This window comes from Tamandua tetradactyla, chromosome 6 (assembly GCF_023851605.1).
Source record: "Tamandua tetradactyla isolate mTamTet1 chromosome 6, mTamTet1.pri, whole genome shotgun sequence".
Classification (NCBI taxonomy): domain Eukaryota; kingdom Metazoa; phylum Chordata; class Mammalia; order Pilosa; family Myrmecophagidae; genus Tamandua; species Tamandua tetradactyla.
The window spans coordinates 20355166-20375715 of NC_135332.1; the positions used below are offsets into that span (position 1 = coordinate 20355166).

Here is a 20550-nt window from a genome sequence, read left to right on the forward strand (position 1 = left end):
GTTTTCCAATGTGGTAGAAGTGTGCTTAGCCTTGATGTTGTTTTTGGTTGCAGTAGTAAGTAAAGCTGTAACATCAGGATCTTTGTATATCTTAAGAAAATGACAGAGAGTCATGAATTTGGCTCATACAATTATGATTGTCATTTTTTTTCAAGAAACTTTGAGATTTAGACAGTTTAAGTTTTAGTCACAATAAAAGTGCTGTTGTAAAATTAAAACAGTATTTTTGTTTGAATAAGAGAATAATCCATTCTGTCTGATTAAGGTGAAGGATGAGATGGTAATTAGTAAGTACTCAATAGAAAAAGTAAAATTTTACATTTCTTATCTTTTGAGTGACTTCCAAAGGAATGGTATAAATAATTTGAGGGGAGACTTATGAAATTAAAAGTTGGCAAATGTTATGAGGGAAATATTGTAGAAATATTAATTCTTTAGAATTTTGATTAAAATTGTACTTTTTGGTTAAGAATTGGGTTAAGCAACATACTTTTAAATCATGGGCCAAAAAAACTCACAAGAAATTAAAAAGTAAAGTAAAATGAATGAAAAGGAAAATAACCTTTTAAAAACTGCTGTAGCTAAAGACTACTTAGAGGGAAATTTATAACACTAAATACTTAAATTATAAAGAACACTCTCGAACTGTTTTGCACCCTCTATGTGAATCTAAAAGTATCTGAAAATTAAGTTAAAAAAAAATAAAGTTAAAAATCATAAAAATGCAATGTATGTATTACTAATTTTTAAATAAAATTATTAAAAGTTTTTGAAGGTACAGTTGAATCAGGTCTTGAGAAAGGTTTGTATGTTGTGTATATAGATGATATGAAAAGGCAGTTCTAATCATGAAGAAGGTGAAGCTCCTTTTTTTCACCCCATTCTTCAGAGGAGCAGGTTGGGTTATTTTTACTCATCATAAAGAAAAAGATTGAGTATCCAAAAGAGGACAACCCTGCCCCCAAACTGGTTTTTGATTTAGCTATCAGATGCCTGTCTTGTGACTAGCACTGCACACAATAATCTAGATAGGATGCATGGTATAGTTTTGTAGCTAAGGCATATTAAGTTTTCTCTCTCCAGTATTTTGACTGACATTAATGGTCTTATCTATAAGCATATAATACCCAACTGATACTAAATCTGGTTCTTAAGTTAACCTATTTCCTCCTTGTATCAGGCAAATAGTATTTTTACCCCAGTTTTTAGTGAAATTCTTTGCCAAGTTTTATGTACAGACCCTCAATTTTAGTAGAAAAAAAAATGCATTTAAACTTGACCACCCTCAGCAGTTTATTTTCTTAATCTTTTTTTCTCTATCGAATAATTAGAGATATCTCCCAGACTAGATTCCACATTGGGCTTCTTTCTTCTATCCTTTATCCACACATCTGTATATCTAGATGTTTGTGGTATCTAATCTTTTCTTAGCAAACACTAATTTTGCTTTAAATTCCTTCTATTCTATGGTCTGTCAGTCAGGTCATAGCTCATTATAAAATTCTACATTGCATAAGAAGAAATTAGAATGGGCGTAGCCCAAATATCATTAAATATTGGGAGAAGGATCAAAGGAGAAGGAGTTATAAGAGAGAAGATAGGATTTAACAGATGAGTATGATTGTTGAATCATTATATTGATATTTCTTTTAGTTTCTAGTGTCTTATAACAGATAGAAGGGAAAACCTGAAATTGTGAAACTGTAACTCATACCAGACTTTGAAATCTGTTCTGTAACTACTTGTTAAAATGGGTAGGCAATGGTGGCTCAGTGGCAGCATTCTCGATTACCATGCTGGAGACCCAGGATCAATTCCTGGTGCCTGCTCATGCAAAACAAATATTTTTAAAAAATCAACATTGCAAACCTATCAAAACATTTGAGAGAATTTTCCTTTCGCTAAAGTAAAAAGAAAATACAATAATAATTTAAATAATATTGGAGAAAGGGGCATTTTTCACAAAGGATCACATCTTACATTTCAAGAATATCTTTGCTTAAACCAATGTTTGTCTACCACCTTTCTGGCCATTTAAGTAAATCATATTGTCTATTTAGTGCAACTTTGAATTATTTATAAGAGTGGTTGCTTTATGTTACATCATTCAAGCAAACAAACAGAGCAGGGCTACTTGAAAACAGGAAAAAGTTAATAAATAAATGAAGAAGATCTAATTCCCTGTCTTTAGCAAGCTTATAATCAATTGCAAGAAAGAACATTTCATAGTTACTTATGAAAGATAAGTAACTAATGAAGACTAGATTAGTAATATAAAAGAGGATGGAGCTATCTACCATGAATTGAAGAGATGGAGAGAAATAGGAGATAATAATTGGGGGTCTGTTGCGTAGTTTGGGTGAGAAGCAGTAAGGGCCATAGAAGTGAAAACAAGGAGGGATCTTTAAGCCAGAGAAAAAAATGCAAGTCTATCAATTAAGGCTCAGTTAAGTCTAGAAAGGCTATAAAGTCTAGAAAGAAGAATGATTCAGTGATGTCTCTAAGTAGCATCCATGTACGTGTAAGAATAGTGTTTCCCATACACACAGAAATGAGTCAGGAGCAAGAGAAGATTTTGGAAGAAAAAATAAATTTGGTTTTGAACATATTAAATTTTAGATAAGGAAGTAAACTTAGATAAAACTCTAATAGGCAGAGAAAAGGTAAGTTCGAAATCAGAAGGGTAGATTCAAATACGTCTCTATCGAAGTGATTATCACCAGAGGAGATTATATAAGGAAGAGGACTGAGGACAGAGGGAATATCTTTATTTAGGAATTATAAGAAGAAAAAATACAAAAGAAATGGTCACAGAACTGTTGGAATCTTAGAATAATCCTCAGATATGGAGATTGTACTATATTTTCCTTTCCCTGGCTTTGTGTGAAAAGTTCCCAAGCATTAATTTGCCACTTACCACCTCCAACTTTTACGTTCAGAAAAGGTCTTTTTATGCCTTTTCTTTGTCTCCTGTTTTTAAGATACTCCTCTATCCAAAAGATTATGCTAGTCTTATAATTATTTTGCCTTTTAAAATTTCCATCCAGTCTTTAATAAACTTACTGACAAAACTTAAATTTTCCAAATCTACCTCCTGTTCCTGCTTCCTTTTTTGTCCATGTGTAAATTGGCTCAAATTAGACCACGTGGGAAGCTAAATATCCTTCAACCAGTGGCACTTTCTTATCTTCGATATACCATCTATTGTAGTTTCTACTTGCTTGTAAAATTTTGAGGTGAAGCAGACTAATCTATAGTTCTCCAAAGAGTATTCTTTATGTTTCTCAGAAGTTACACTAACAGTCAGCACTTAAATAGATGATATATTTTAGCTGTTCATTTCACTTGAGAGTTCATTTGAAAATTTTGACTAGATGCCATCTGGTCCTTTATAAAACCCTAAGAACTTTGAAAGAACTGGTATATCTTAATAGTCTTCCATTTTCTGTTGAAGAATTTCAACCCCAGTATAGGTCATTAGTGAGACTCATTAGAACATTCAGGTAAAAAATGCTAACCATTAAACCCCTCCCCTCTTCCCATTTAAAATCTTGGGGAGGCAGCAATGCCATTTGGAGATTGATCCAAGTATATATGTTCCCAGTAATACTATCTAGATTCTAAAGTAATGCTTCATACACTTGATTAAGAAAAAAATGTGCATTTTCCTTTTCATTAAGAGCTACCACCTCTACTTTGTTAGAAAATCTGAGCATTTAAATATACTATATTAAAAGCATTTTAGATGGGTGCATGGGTAGTTCACTGGTAGAATTCTTGCCTGCCATGCAAGAGACCTGGTTTGATTCCCAGCCTGTGTACTCCAAAATACATACACACACACACATTTAGTACTGCTATGATAATGGGATATTCACACGGAAAATGATGAAATGTGACCCCCATCGCACAGCATAGATTAAAGGGAAAAAAAAGGCATTTTAGGTAACTTTCATAATTACCATTGGGATATTTTATTAGAAATTAAGAAGACTGAGTATTTGGATGTTTTTCATATCTTCTTCAGTAAGTATGTAACAGTGAATAAAAGCAGCGGTAATATTCAAGAAGGCAATGATAATTTATTTTGTTAGCAATCATTTCAGTTTATGTTCTGTGTTCTTTCACCTGATTTTTGACTAGAACTGTCCTAAATAAAAGATTTATTTAATTTTCTATTCCAGAATTTTCTTTCTAATGAATGTTTTGGGTTATCTAGCTTGTTTAATCTATTTGTTTCTCTCTACAGCAAGACAGATCGGCTTGCCAAAGGATCAGAATGTTACCAAAAGAGCCTTAGTTTAAACCCTTTCCTCTGGTCCCCCTTTGAATCATTATGTGAAATAGGTAGGTTCGTACAGGTGGTGGGAAGAGGGTTCCCACATTTCTTCCTCTTCTTTTTTTTTTTCCTGCTTTATTTTTAGAGAGTAATACAACTCATCTATCCACCAGAAAAAGATTTTTCAAAGCTAGGGGCTGTTAAAATTGAAAACAATAAATAAGTTATATCTAAGGAATGTGGCCGTTCGTTTCTCTATCCTAAAGATTGGATTCAGTAGTTTCTTCTGTTTAGCCAGTCAGGCTTAAATATTTTGTAACCTCTAGAATGAATTGTATTAAGAGAACAGGGCTAGCCAAAATGGTTTCTTCTCTGAATAAGAACTTTCAAAAGAAATTATTAGAATGTCTGGGGCAGAAACTGTTATATAAATAAGGCATAAAGAGTATGGAGAGAGTTTCTCAGTACTAAAATGCTTTTGGATGCATATAGACCATTTTTAAACATTTTTGTTTCTATATATCTGAAAGTGCTTAAAATTTCACTGTAGTATCTATAGGGTTTCAACTCCACAACTCCACTCCTTGCCTTGAGAAAAATCAGATCTGGTTGCTTTCTGCCTTAAAACTAACACAGAAACCTACATTTTTCCTGTGATTTACTATAGAATATTTATTATTTCCTAAATTTCTATCTTTATCTTTGGAGGAAACTTTTACCATAAGTTGAAGGATAGGCTTTTGGCAAATTTGATTAGCAGAAATGGGCAGAAGAATTTTTAAAACTCAGGAAAGGCCTTATTTCAGCCAGTATACATAACTTGCAACAAAATTAACCCTCATTTCCTTAGAAGAAAATATCCTTTTTTGTCTTCACAGGTGAAAAGCCAGATCCTGACCAAACATTTAAATTAACATCTTTACAGAACTTTAGCAACTGTCTGCCCAACTCATGCACAACACTAGTATCTAATCATAGTTTATCTCACAGACAGACTGAGACAGTTCTTACAGAAACACCCCAAGATACAATTGTAAGTTTATCATACTGTCGTGTTCAGAATATTATGAAAACTAGTAAGAATGATCTGAGCTAAATAATTTTTCATAAATGACATGGTAGAAATTTTCTGTTTCAGGAATTAAACAGACTGAATTTAGAATCTTCCAATTCAAAGTACTCCTTGAATACAGATTCTTCAGTGTCTTATATTGATTCAGCTGTAATTTCACCAGACAACGTCTCTCTGGGAACAGGAACTTCCATATTATCTAAACAGGTTCAAAATAAACCAAAAACTGGTCGAAGTTTGTTAGGAGGGCCAGCTGCTCTTAGCCCCTTAACCCCAAGGTAAGACAAGAAAAAAAATACTTTGAATTGTGCTGTAATTTAATGATTGTATAACAATCATATTAATTAGTAATATAAATTAATCTGGACAGCAACTGCCTAAATCATTATGGAAATTGAGGCATTCAGTAAGTCAGTAATGGACCTATTCTATTTTCAGAAAATAAAATAAAAGAAATATAGTACATATGATAAAAATATAATAATATTGGACAATTTATTTTTAATTCTTAAATATGCCTTTTCAGCTAGTGTGTTTATTAAAAGATATTGTCTTTATAGCTGTGTATCAATGGGTAGCAGCAAACCCCTTGAAATGTTGGTATGCTTATAATGAAATCAGAGCAACATGAAGGAAATACTAATACCTATCAATATAAGATATTTTGTCAGTTCCTGCATTTATAAATACAGGAACCTCGCCCAGAAAACAAGTACCCAAAAGTACAAAGATAAAATATAAATATGCTAGAACAAATTCTGTGAATTGGGTCCAGGGGCCAGAAAAGTAGCAAGACTGAGATTATAGCAATTCATTGAATCCACAGATAATAGTTCTAGGAACCACTGAATAATTAAGTGCTCTCTAGAGACATTTTCTCTGGAATCATGTCTAAATCATGTAAACTCCAAGAATTTGGAATAATTTGATCATTTTGATCTTAGTTTTTATAAAGCCACTCTTCTTTATTTGTAATAAATCTTCTGAGATCAGTAGTTGCTGCTCAATTTAGTTCCTTGTTTGTTTTCTTTAATTTAAAATCTTACTTAACGGTGGGTGGGATAGTCTACAGTCACAGTTTATTTTTAATCTGCCCCTCAGATCCTTACTGCCCCCAAGACTGATTTGCCATTCTCTTCCTTTTAGACCTTCTAATTTAAGTATACTGCTGCTTTATATATGCCTTGATGACTTTTTGACACCTTGATTTCAACCTCTTCTCAGTTTTGGGATTTTGCCATTAGAAACCCCAAGTCCTGGAGATGGATCCTATTTACAAAACTACACTAATACATCTTCTGTAATTGACGTGCCATCCACCGGAGCCCCTTCAAAGAAGGTATTTTCCATGTAGAATGCAGTTTGGTGTAGATAAAAGAAACTCGTTTAAAATTCCAGTCTTTTAGGTTCGTTTCAGGGAGAATCTGAGTTTATGTAACTATTTTTGCCGTAGAGTTTTAGAGTTGTTGATCTAAATGTTGAAGGTTATCATTGTCATAGCCTTTTGTTATCTTAGGAGACAAAAAACTATTGCTCTTTTTCCAAGTAAGATTACAACTCACAAGTCTAGTTTAGGCATTTAGCTAAATGTATATATTCAGATTTTTCTTTTTTTTCTTTTTTCACAAAATTAAGATGTTTTCTATCACCTTGAATATAAATAACAGTAATTATATCTGCCATAGATTTTACTTGTCCCTACCACTGTGTGTGTGTATGTTTTTTGAGTAATTCTAATAATAACATGAAAAAGATTTGTTTGAGTAAAGCCAGCTACTTCTGATACTAGAAATTTTTTGGTGGATCTACATAGAGATGATGTATAGGAAAATGAAAAATATTTGACATATACTAAATATGTTTCTGGTTTTTGTTTTGCCTTTTTTTAAACATCTTTTTTTCTACTCTTTAGGAAGTGATAATAGGAACTCTAAGGGTTGTAAAAATGAATTGCAAAGTAGTTTATGTTTGGATTAGTTTAAACCTGAATTTTAAAAGTTGGGAAGTACCCACTGCTATATTGTTATGGGAGTGAAATATAATTCTGGAAATTAGTTAATTACAGTTATGAGAAGAAAAGAAAGATGGCAGTTAGCGTATCAGATGAATTAGACCAAAGCCAGGAGAGCATAGCAAACCAAAAGCAAGTTAGGCAATGAAACAGGTACAGGATTTCAGTATCCCAATAATAGAAGCTACTTGCTCTCTCATCACCTTCTGCCTCAGTTCCCATCTTACCCTATTAAGAAACATTCCCAGAAGAGCTTCACTTGCAAGTCTGCATGCAGTAGCAAATTGAGTAGTGAGTGTAGAACACAGTTCTTTGATAAATAAAGAAGGACCAGAATAGACTTCAAGTTATGTCCCTTGAAGAGGTCAAAATGGATGAATGGAGAGGTTCCAGTTCGGGGCACGTGGAAGAAGGATTATGGAGTTTTATTTTGAGTTGGTGGTAGATCAGGTGAAAATATTCAGTGGATAGTTAGTGATAGCAGAAAGAATCTGGCAATAAAAATAATATTTAAGCTAAAAATAATTAAAACTAATTTCCCTAGGATCTCCTAAAGAGAGTAGCTAATGAACACAGAGTTTACTTAAATTTAAAACAGTGGAAGGAAGAGGGGCCAGCAAATGGAATGGTAAGACACATAAGATACATACCTATTTTGAAAGTTATATGAAGTTTCAAAAAGGAAGGGATATTCAGTGATGTTGAAGCACAATCAGATGAGAAAGTGATTATTAGTGATTTTGAAATGAGTTGTGTGCGTATTATGTGCAGTGAATATTGGAAACAGTAAATTTCAAAGAAAATTACCTGGTGGTAGAAAAAAACAAAACAGTAAATAGAAAGTATCCACTGATGCAATAATTACAGATCACTTTTTAAAGAAGCTAGGTGGTAAATATGAATAGAGAATATAGAAGAGGCAAACAAATATATATTTTTTCCTCCAAAGTAAGCAGAGACCAATTAATTAAAGATTGTAAATGCTAGAAAAGGAATATTAAGCCTAAGAGCAAGGTCCTTAGAATTTGGAAAGTAACTGGGTGATTTTTGCAGTCTTCTCTGAACTTCTGTAAGAACTGTTTTTATTAATTGCCAAAGGAGTATAAATTCTTATTGTTATGATTACTTTTTTATGTGTACTAAATGAGACCACAAATCTTGAGACTAGTGTATCCGTCTTAAAATTCTTTTTATCCCCAGTGCCTAGGATTCGGTAGCACTTGGCCCCTTACATAGAAGATGTATAATAAATAGAGAGTGATCGCGGTGAAATATAAAGAATAGCTTACAATAATTTGAGCCTTTTCTTTGAAACTTAAGAGAAAAATGGAAGCATAGTATGGAAATAAAAATATGCTGAGGTTAAAATAACATGCTTATGTTCATACTAGATAAATAATGACTTATTAGTAGTTCTTGTTTTAAGATGAGGGTATATATTCTGAAATCTTTCATTGAAAGACTGCAGATCAGAGAGTTTTGATATCTTTTATCATTTACAGTGCAGTTTATAATTCACAAACCTTAAACTTTTTGTGTTTTACAGTCTGTTGCCAGAATCGGCCAAACTGGAACAAAGTCTGTCTTCTCACAGAGTGGAAATAGTCGAGAGGTAACTCCAATTCTTGTTGCGCAAACACAAAGTTCTGGCCCACAAACAAGGTATTTATTATGGTGTCATTATTTAACATTGTTAACTAAACTTTTGCTTTCTTTTCTTGCTGTAAGACTTGATTCTTTATACTTCTTCATTTAGGCAAGTTTTGACTCTCCCAGTAACTCTACAGTGAATATTATACATTCGTGTGTGTGAATTTAAAAATTTATAGCTGAATGCTAAGGCGTGTAATTTTTAGTTGATTATTTTAATGTAAATCAAGAAAAGAATTAGGTAAAATATCATCTTAATTTAATGTAATTGCCTCACAAATTTGTTTAAACTAAAAATTCTAAATACTCTTTCAAAATAATTTTCTTCTTATACATATGACCCACTTTATAGGTCAATTACAAATAGGTTTCATTTGCCCCCCCTCTCATTCTATAACTAGATCATGAAATTATTTTTCAAATAAAACTATAACCAGATCATCAAAGTATTTTTCAAATAAATCTTCAAATAATGAATCCATTTCCACACAGAAATGGTGTTAAATAGGATTTATTTTCCTATCAAGGACTGAAAAATAAATTAAAGCTGGTAATATAAAAGAAAGATACAATTTGGCCTCATTCTAAATTAGTAAACGTGTAAGTCTTAAAACAGATACAAATGAGTATATTCCTTGATGGTAAAAAAGGGCTCAGTATTTCTATAATGCCAGGATGAAAAGTCTCTTCGTTAGTGCAGACAGATAATAGTGATTGCCTGGGGCTCTGTTAGAAGGATGCTGTCATCTCCTACAGAACAGCAGCATATAGGCTGAGTATATGCAAATCCTAAAGAGTATATAAACATAATTCAGTAACAAATTTAATAACTGTAATAGGTACCAACTATAATAATTTGGGGTTTTTTATAGTGATTATTCCATTTTATCTATTTTATTAGTTTTATCTATTTTATTATCTATTTTATCTATTTATTTTATCTAGTTCCTTATTAGCAATTATATTTATCTTTTTAGAGGTCATTTTAGGGTTTATAGTATACATTTTAGCATGTCAAAGTCTACCTTTAAGTAATATTTGTACCACTTCACATATAAAACCTTAAAATAGAATACTTCCATGCTTCTCTTCCAGTCTTTATGCTGTCATTGCCATGTTTCAGTTCTATGTATTTATAAGTCCCACAATGCATTGTGTTGTATCTGCTTTAAACACTCAGTTATCTTTTATAGTTTTTTCTCTACAAGACATAACTTTTCTTTTTTTTATGTATTTTTTGTTTTTCTTTTCTTTTTTTGTAAAAAATAACATATATTGAAAAGCAGTAAATTTCAAAGCACATCACAATTAGTTATAGAACAGATTTCAAAGTTTGGTATGGGTTATAGTCCTACAATTTTAGGTTTTTACTTCTAGCTGCTCTGAGATACTGGAGACTAAAAGAAATATCAGTTTAAATGATTCAGCAGTCATACTCATTTGTTAAACCCTACCTTCTCTGTATAATGCCACCATTTCCTTTGCTCTTTCTCCCACTTTTAGGGGTATTTGGGCTATGCCTATTCTAGCTTTTTCATGTTGGAAGGGGCTGTCACTAATATGGGATAGGGGTATGGGACTAGATGTTCTGGAGAGGCTGGCACTTCTGCATTTCAGGACTTACCCAGTCCAGGGACCTATCTGGAGGTTGTTGGTTTCTGGAAAGTTAGCCTAGTGCATGGAATCTTTATAAAATCTCATATAATATCCAAGATGTGCTTTAGGATTGCCAGGAATGGTTTAGGTTAGGGGTTGGCAAATTAAGGTAGGTAGCAATGTCTAACTGAAGTTTGTGTAAGAGTGACCTCCAGGAGTTGCCACTCAACTCTATTTGGGCTCTCTCAGCCACTGATACATAATTTGTTACACTTCTTTTCCCCCTTTTGATCAGGATGACATTGCTGATCCCACAGTGCCAGGGCCAGACTCGTCCCTGGGAGTCACCTCCCACTCTGCCAGGGAGACTTTCACCCCTGGATGTCATGTCCCACATAGAGGGGAGGGCAATGATTTCACTTGCAGAGTTGGGCTTAGAGAAGCCACATCCCAGTAACAAAAGAGGTCCTCCAGAAGTAACTCGTAGGCATACCTATAGGTAGGCTAAGCTTCTCCGCTACATACATAAGTTTCACAAGAGTAAGCCTCAAGATCAAGGGCTTGGCCTATTGATTTGGGTATCCCTAGTGTTTGACTGTAGACGGTTTTAAAAATGAGAAAAAAGCCTATTATATATTTACCCACATATTTTCTATATCTGGTACTCTTTATTTCTTTCTATAGATTCAGATTTCAGTCTAGTATCATTTTCCAACAGCTGAAGGACTTGCTTAAACATTCCTTGTAGTCCGAGTCTGCTGATAGTTTTTGTATGTCAGAAAAAGCCTTTTTCATCTTTATTTTTGAAAGCTATTTTTTCATTAGGTATAGAATGAAACTGTCTGGTTGACAGTTTTTTCCTTTAAAAATGTTACTTAACTGTCTTCTGACTTGTCTTATTGCTGACAAGAAGTCTGCTGTTATTCTCAACTTTGTTCCTCTGTATGTAATGTGTGTCTTTTCTCTGATTGTTTTAAGATTTTCTCCTTATCGCTAGTTTTAAGCAATTTGATTATGATGCACCCTAGTGTAGTTTTCATGTTTCTTGGCCTTGGGTTCATTGAGCTTCTTGGATCTCTGGGTTCATTGTTTTCATCAAATCTAGCTAAATTTTGGCCATTATTTCTTCAAATATTTTTTCTGTCCACATCTCTCTTCTTCTAAAACTCCAATTACATGTAAATGAGACTGCTTTATTTAATTTGTCCCACGGTTCACTGATGCTCTGTTCATTTTTGTTTCCAGTCTTTTTCCTCTCTTTCATTTTGGATAGTGTTTATTGCTATATCTTCAAGTGAACTACTCTTTTCTCCTGCAGCATCTAATACTCTTAATCTCATTCAATGTATTTTTCATCTCAGACATTATATTTTCCATCCCTAGAAGTCTAATTTGGTTCTCTCCTTAACACGCTAATGTTTTCATTTACCTTTTTGAACATATGGAGTATATTTATAGTTGCCTTGTCAGTATTCTTGTCTGTTAATTCTGTTACTGTGCTATTCCTGGGTCCATTTTTATTAATTGGTTTTTCTCTTCATTGTAAATCGTATTTTCTTGCTTCTTGGCATGTCTGATATTTTTTACTGGATGCCAGTTATTGTAAGTTTTACATTGTTGTGTGCTGCATTTTTTGGATTCCTTTAAGTATTTTTAAGTTTTGTTTTGGAATGCAGAAGCCATTTGATCCTTTCAGGTCTTGCTTTTTTAAACCTTGTTAGGAAAAAAAAACAAAACTTTGTTAGGAAGGACAACAGCAGCTTTTAGTCTGGACTAATTTTACTCCACTATTGATGTAATACTCTTCGAGTACTCTACATAATGGCCTGTTAATTATGAGGTTTCTCCACTCTGGCTACCAAAAATGAAAACTATTCTCAGACTGGAGTAAGTGTCAAAAGTTGTTTTGCTTTTTCTGTTCCAGTAGTGTTTTTTTTTTTTTTTTTTTTGGCTTCAGATAGTTTCCTCACATACCTGCTATTAGCAGTTTTCAGCTGAAGATGCTAAGGAAACACTCCTACAGTTCTTTGGGAGTTCTCTGTGTGTGCATCTCTTTTCTCTCCAGTAATCTATCCTGCACTTGCAGCTTTGATGTCCTTTAATTCATTATAGCATTTTCTTCTTAATATTTGGCAACAACTGAGCTCTATATTTGCATTCCCCTTCTCTGTATCTGGCTTTAAAATGCCTCAGACATTTGCTGCCTTACCCAATGTATGAAAATGATTGTTTCATCTATTTTGTTCAGTGTCTTAGTTGTTTATGATGTGAGAGTAAATCTGGTCCATGTTACTCAATAATGACTGGCAGCAGTCTATTCTTTGTATTTAGAATATTTTTGTTTTTGTTTTTTAGAGATAATTAGAATGCATAGTATTTGTTTCAATTTGCTATAATGGCTGGAATGCAATATACCAGAAATGGTTTGGCTTTTACAAAGGGGATTTATTAAGTTAAAATATACAGTTCTAAGACCATGAAAATGTCCAAATTAAGGCATCAGGAGGAGGTAACTTTCTCTGAGAAAAAGCTGCTGGCATCTGGGATTCTTCCATCACATGGAAAGCATATTGGGGGCATTTGCTGATCTTTCTTTCCTGGATTCTGGTTTCAAAATGGCTCTCTCAGCTCTTACGGGTCCTTCTTGCTTCTCATAGGATGTTTTCTGTCTTTGAGAACTCTTCAAAATGTCTCTGCCTTTATCCTCTCATAAAGGACTCCAGCAAGGGGATTAAGACCTACCTTGAATGGGTTGGGTCACATCTCTTTGGAAATAACCTAAGCAAAAGGTCCCACCCACAATAGATCTGCATCCTCAGGGCTGGATTAAAAGAACATAGGCTTTTCCAGGGTACAGAACAGATTCAAACCAGCACAGTATTCTTAGCTAAATCATCAAAAAAAGTTTGTGTCTTCATTTTTTCCTCATAAATTATGCTCAAAAACTCATTTCTATATCTTTCCATGATTTTTTGGATAACTATAAGAACTCTTATATTTTTTAGAAAACATAAAGCAGTGGTGCTAGTTCCAAAAAAAAATGTTTTTAAGTTTAAAAAACCTGGCTCAAAATCACGAGCTAGTTAAGTTGTGGGGCCAAATTTCAAACCTAGGCAGTCTGATGCCAGAGCATACTCCTATATTGTCAAACACCTAAATAGATACAATTTGTAATAATTCATATATAGATATTTCATACAATGCAATCATTGCTTCAAACTCAGTATCCTGCTTCATTTTTTTAGTGCCTATTAAACTGGGCATTTTCTTCTTCTATCAGGGAGGTCACTGAAGCCTAACTGAACCTTTACTTTTGATTATAATATAGGAAGAATTTGTCTTCTCCTCCCTCCCAGTCCCAGAGCCCTCTTTTTCTTATTGTTACTTTTGCCCCCACTAGATTTATGTTACCCTCAAGCAACCTTCTGTCTGTCTAAAACAATCTCAACAGTATTCTCAGGCTTGTCCTTCCTATAAACTGTCTCATACTATGAAATTATTCCTTCCCATTTCTCAGGCAAAGCTGTTTTCTATAACTAGACTATCTTAATAAGGAAGTATTTTCCATTATTTGTAGTATAAATGACACAGAGTTGAGCCTACCAAATAAAGGATGTTGTACTTTTTAAATGAACTTTTTGACCCAAATGGCCTCACTTGCTGAAATCCCTACATTAAAGTTTTGTGTTTTGAAAAGTTTGAGGAGAGACCTGGGCATTCTTTATTCACTGCTCAGCATCTCTTTGTCCAGACATAGATAACTAGCAGGATTTCCCATAAACTGCATAAAATATAAACAGTTTCATCCATAGACTTAATTCTGAATTAGATAAGTCCAGGTTTTAAATTTGATTACTTTCTAAGAATGGAATTTCTTATATCTTAGGATTTGCCTATAAAGTAAAAATGTGTCCAAGCAGTTATCAGAATCCTTTTGCTATAAATAGGATATATTTGGATGTACCTATTTGAATTTACAGGGAAAAACCTTTCCAAGTATCAGTTGTTCTACTTGTAGTTGGCAAATATCCCACATTAGAGTTTCTATGCCTGGCTATCTTTTCCTTTTTACCTGACTTTCTATAGGTGCAAATGAGGGCTGGATATAATTGACTTACAGATGTTTGCCACTTATTGTCCTAGAATTTAATATATATTTTACCTAATTCAAATTAGTAATGTCAGATAGAATGAGGATCTGTTCTGTAATCTCTAGTATTTTAGGGAACATGAATGGTCTTTTTTAAATCCTGAATTTCCATGGAGCAAAGAGAAAAAGATAAACAAACTCATCAACTTTAGAATACAAACATGATGAATTTTCTATTTTTATATACCTAAATTGAAACAATAAAGATCATCAACCATGTAAAAAATAAATGTCTTCTTTTATATATTTTTTTAGTACTACACCTCAGGTATTGAGCCCCACTATCACATCTCCCCCAAATGCACTGCCTCGAAGAAGTTCACGACTTTTTACTAGTGACAGCTCCACAACCAAGGTAATTTAAAGATGTCTGTATGTCACATTTGCTTAATGCTTCCCCCTCTCTACAATGTCTGTTTATCAGTGACTCCATCTCAAATAATTTTCTTTAAGAGATCATTTAGAATTAAAAAGATTTTTAACTTGGAGGACCTTCTTATAACTTTTATAAATTTTCTTGATTCTTCAATAAATATTATATAATATGCTCAAAATGACAAAATTATCATGATGGAAACTGATCACTGACTACCAAGAATTAGGGTTGGGGAGAGGGTGTGACTATTAAATGATAACACTAGGAAGTTTGTGGTAATGAAACAGACCAATATCCTGATTGTGGAGGTTGATTACACACATCTATAAATGTGATTAAAAAAAAAAAAAAACAAAGAAGAGTACATTTAAAACTGATGAATGCCAAATAAGGCTGGTCTATAATTTGGTTCATAGTATTGTACCAATACCAGTTCCTGAATTTGATGTACTATGGTTATGTTAGATATTATTGTTGGGGGAAATTAAATGAAATGGGAATTTCATTTAAATGGGAAATACAGGTTAATCAAATTTATACTTATTACTTTGTATCTAATACTTGAAAAGTGCTTCAAAAGGAGTCTAAAATACATGTGTATAATAAATGGGATTTCCCCCCTTTACAGGAAAATAGTAAAAAATTAAAAATGAAGTTTCCACCTAAAATCCCAAACAGAAAAACAAAAAGTAAAACTAACAAAGGAGGAATAACTCAACCTAACATAAATGATAGCCTGGAAATTACAAAATTGGATTCTTCCATAATTTCAGAAGGGAAAATATCTACAATCACACCTCAGATCCAAGCTTTTAATCTACAGAAAGCAGCAGCAGGTCTGTTTTAAATGTTTAATATCTTTTTTGTAGTTTACTTTATTACTCATTTATTGCTTTAAGTAAATTTCTTTATTATCATTACAGTACCTTTATTGTTTTCTAGATAGATGTTGGAATTTTTAATGAATTAATTTTATAAATAGCCATTCTGTTTATTTTGTTTTTCTCTTTTGTTTACTGTATTTTTCTCCTAGAAGGTTTGATGAGCCTCCTGCGTGAAATGGGGAAAGGTTACTTAGCTTTGTGTTCATACAACTGCAAAGAAGCTATAAATATATTGAGCCACCTACCTTCTCACCACTACAATACTGGTTGGGTATTGTGCCAAATTGGAAGGGCCTATTTTGAGCTTTCAGAGTACATGCAAGTAAGTATAGAAAGTAGTTAAATATGCCTTTCTAGAAATAATTTAAATTTTCATGCTTGAGAAAGTTAGATCTAAAAAGGTCAATATTTATTATGTAATAATAAACATTACATTATGTAGTATTTTTATATTTATTTGCTCCATGTTATTTATATATATATAATTCTTTCTTGTATTAAAGGGTGAGCAATTTAAATTTTGTGGGATTACTTGAGGGAGATTCATGAAGAATCACCTTATCAATATATTCTTATCTAGAACTCTTGTACACTTCTTCATTGGATCTGAAAATGCATATTTATGATGTAATAGATCTTTTTTAATTTTCTTTATTGTATAATATAACATATATACAAAGCAAAGAAAGAAAAAAAGCAATAATTTTCAAAGCACTCTTCAACACAACAAGTTGTTATAGAACAGATCCCAGAGTGTGTCATGGACTACCGTTCCATCATCTCAGACTTTTCTTTCTAGCAGCTCCAGGGTGCTTCATCACAATTGACTTTTTTTCTTTTTTGTGAAAAATAACATATATACAAAAAAAGCAATTTCAAAGCACATCCAAACAATTAATTGTAAAATGGTTTTCAGAATTTGGTATGAATTACAGTTCCACAATTTTAGGTTTTTACTTCAAGCTGCTCTAAGATACTGGAGACTAAAATAAATATCAGTGTGATGATCCAACAGTCATAGTCATTTGTTAAAAAAAAGTTAGATATATTTATTTTGTGGGTGGGGATGGATTTGGTGGTCTATTTCTGCACTCTCATTCCAGTGGTCGGTGGTTCTGCCTTTGTGCCAGTACCATGCTGTTTTGACCACTGTGACTTAATAATAGGTTTTAAAGTCAGGGAGAATTAATTCTCCACTTTATTCTTCATTTTTAGGATTTTTTTTAGCTATCTGAGGCCTCTTTCCCTTCCAGATGAATTTGGTAATTAGCTTTTCAAAGTCTTCAAAGTAGGTTGTTGGAATTTTGATTGGTACTGCGTTGAATCTGTAGATCAATTTGGGTAGAATTGACATCTTAACTATATTTAGCCTTCCTCTCCATGAGCAGGGAATGTCTTTTCACCTATTTAGATCTCCTTTGATTTCTTTTAGCAGTGTTATGTAGTTTTCTGTGTACAAGTCCTTTACATCCCTAGTTAAGTTCATTCCTAAGTACTTGATTCTTTTAATTGCTATTTTGAATGGAATTTTTTCTTTAACTGACACCTCAGGACATTGCTTGTATATAGAAACGTTACTGATTTTTGCCCATTAATTTTCTACCCCGCTACCTTGCTGAATTTGCTTATTAGCTCAAGTAACTGTGCTGTACATTTCTCAAGCTCTTCCAAGTATAGTATCATGTCATCTATACATAATGAAGTTTTATTTCTTCCTTTCCAATCTGGATACCTTTTATCTCTTTCTCCTGCCTGATTACTCTCGCTAGAACTTCTAGCACATTGTTGAATAGGAGTGGTGACAGTATTCATCCTTGTCTCATTCCTGATCTTAGGGGGAAAGCTTTCAGTCTCTCTCCATTGAATATGATGCTGGCTGTCAGGTTTTCATATATTCCCTTTATCATATTGAGGTAGTTACCTTTGATTCCTATCTTTTGGAGTGTTTTTATCAGAAAAAGATATTGAATTTTGTCGAATGCTTTTTCAGCATCAGTCAAGATGATCATATGAGTTTTCCCTTTTGATTTGTTAATGTTCTTTCTTACATTAATTCATTTTCTTGTGTTGAATGATCCTTGCATTCCTGGTATAAACCCCACTTGGCTGTGGTGTATAATTCTTTTAATGTGTTATTGGATTCAATTTGCTAATATTTTCTTGAGAATTTTTGCATCTCTGTTCATTAGGGAGATTGGCCTGTAGTTTTCTTTCTTATAGCATGTTTACCTGGTTTTGTATTAAAATGATATTAGCTTACATTCTATATCTTTTTCGGTTATGTTGCTAGTTCTTCTAAACCAATGCAAATGTACTAAGAAATGATGATCATGCATCTATGTGATGATGTTAAGAATTACTGATTGCATATGTAGAATGGTATGATTTCTAAATGTTGGGTTAATTTCTTTTTTTCTGTTAATTAAAAAAAAAAAAGAGAGAGAAGGGGTAATCGGAGCTGAAGGGATACAGACCGTACATCGGGACTGGATATAAAAACTCAGAAATGGACAGCACAATACTACCTAATTGTAATGCAATTATGTTAAGACACTGAATGAAGCTGCATGTGAGGTATAGGTTTTTTTTTTTTTTCTTTTTTCTTTCTATTATCGTTTTAATTCTTATTCTGTTGTCTTTTTATTTCTTTTTCTAAATCGATGCAAATGTACTAAGAAATGATGAATATGCAACTATGTGATGATATTAAGAATTACTGATTGTACATGTAGAATGGAATGATTTCTAATTGTTTTGTTAATTCTTTTTTTAATTAATAAAAAAATGATATTAGCTTCATAAAATGAGTTAGGTACTATTCCTTTTACCTCAGTTTTTTAGAAAAGTTTGAGCAGGATTGGTGTTAATTCTTTGTGAAATGTTTAATAAAATTCCCCCTTGAAGCCATCTGGCCCTGGGCTTTTTCTTTGTAGGAAGATTTTTGATGACTGATCAGATCTCTTTACTTGTGATTGGTTTGTTGAGATCTTCTATTTCTTCCTGAGTCAATGTAGCTTATTTATGTGTTTCCAGGAAATTGTCCATTTCATCTGAGTTGTCTAGTTTGTTGGCATATAGTTGTTCATAGTATCCTCTTATAATTTCTTTTATTTCTTCGGGGTCTGTACCATGCACTCCTTCTCATTTCTGATATTGTTTATTTGTATCCTCTCTCTTCTTTTCTTTGTCAATTTTGCTAGTGGCCCATCAATTTTATTGATTTTTTCAAAGAACCAACTTTTGATTTTATTAATTCTTTCTATTGTTGTTTGTTCTCCCATTCATTTATCTCTGCTTTAATCTTTGTTATTTCTTTTCTATTTGCTTTGAGGTTAGTTTGCTGCTCTTTCTCAGATTCCTCCAGGTGAGCTGTTCAGTCCTCAATTTTTGCTCTTTCTTGTTTTTTAGTGTAGGCATTTAGGGCAATAAATTTCCCGCTCATCGCAGCCTTTTCAGCATCCCATAAGTTCTGATAAGTTTTATTCTCATTTTCATTCATCTCCAGATAGCTACTGATTTTTCTAGCAATTACTTCTTTGACCCACTGGTTGTTTAAGAGTATGCTATTTAATCTCCATATATTTGTGAATGGTCTCATTCTTTGGTAGTTATCGAGATCCACCTTCATCTGTTCTGAACAGAGAAAGTGCTTTGAGTAATTTCAGTGTTTTTAAATTTATAAAGATCTATTTTGTGCCCCAGCATAAAATCTTCCCTGGAGAATGTTCCGTGAGCACTAGAGAAGAATGTATATCCTTGGGTTTGGGGGTACAATGACCTATATATGTCTAATTCATTTATAAAGTTTTTAATTTCTCTGTTTCTTTGTTGACCTTCTGTCTGGTTGTTCTATGGTTTAGAGGAGAGTGGTATATTGAAGTCTTCTGCTATTGTTTTTGAAGCTTCTGTCCCTCCCTTCAGTTTTGTCAGTGTCTGTCTCATGTACTTTGGAGCTCCTTGATCGGGAGCATAAACATTTATGATTGTTGAATCTTCTTGGTGAATTGACCCTTTAGTTAATATATAGTGTCCTTTGTCTGTTATGATGTCTTTACATTTCAAGTCTATTTAATCCAATATTAGTATAGCTACTCCTGCTTTCTTTTGGTTACAACTTGAGTAGAAAGTCTTTTTTCCATTCTTTCATTTTCAGTCTATTTGTATCCTTGTGTCTAAAATGAGTCTTTTTTAAAAAATTTTTTATTAATTAAAAATTACAAGAAAGAAACACAGACATTCCCAACACTTACACTCAGCAATTCACAGTATCATCACATAGTTGCATATTCATCATCATGATCATTTCCCAGAACATTTGCATCAATTCAGAAAAAGAAATAAAAAGAAAACAGAAAAATAAAACAAAAACAGAAAAAAAAGATTTTACATACCATACCCCTTACCTCTCCCTTTCATTGATCACTAGCATTTCAAACTAAATTTATTTTAACATTTGTTCCCCCTATTATTTATTTTTATTCCATATGTTTTACTCATCTGTTGACAAGGTAGATAAAGGGAGCATCAGACAC

The 20550-nt window shown here is 32.9% G+C and overlaps 1 protein-coding gene across 2 annotated transcripts in view; it reads left to right on the forward strand.

The window, feature by feature from the left end:
- Nucleotides 1-20550, forward strand: part of CDC27 (cell division cycle 27) — a 98544-nt gene that overhangs the window by 43646 nt on the left and 34348 nt on the right. Inside the window, exons 5-12 of one of the 2 annotated variants that reach the window (XM_077164013.1) lie at nucleotides 4250-4347; nucleotides 5158-5312; nucleotides 5418-5629; nucleotides 6576-6690; nucleotides 8909-9024; nucleotides 15014-15113; nucleotides 15763-15970; nucleotides 16168-16340. In XM_077164013.1, coding sequence (XP_077020128.1) covers nucleotides 4250-4347; nucleotides 5158-5312; nucleotides 5418-5629; nucleotides 6576-6690; nucleotides 8909-9024; nucleotides 15014-15113; nucleotides 15763-15970; nucleotides 16168-16340 — 1177 coding nt within the window. The remainder of the gene's footprint in view (nucleotides 1-4249; nucleotides 4348-5157; nucleotides 5313-5417; nucleotides 5630-6575; nucleotides 6691-8908; nucleotides 9025-15013; nucleotides 15114-15762; nucleotides 15971-16167; nucleotides 16341-20550) is intronic. The other variant, XM_077164014.1, reaches the window with a different exon arrangement.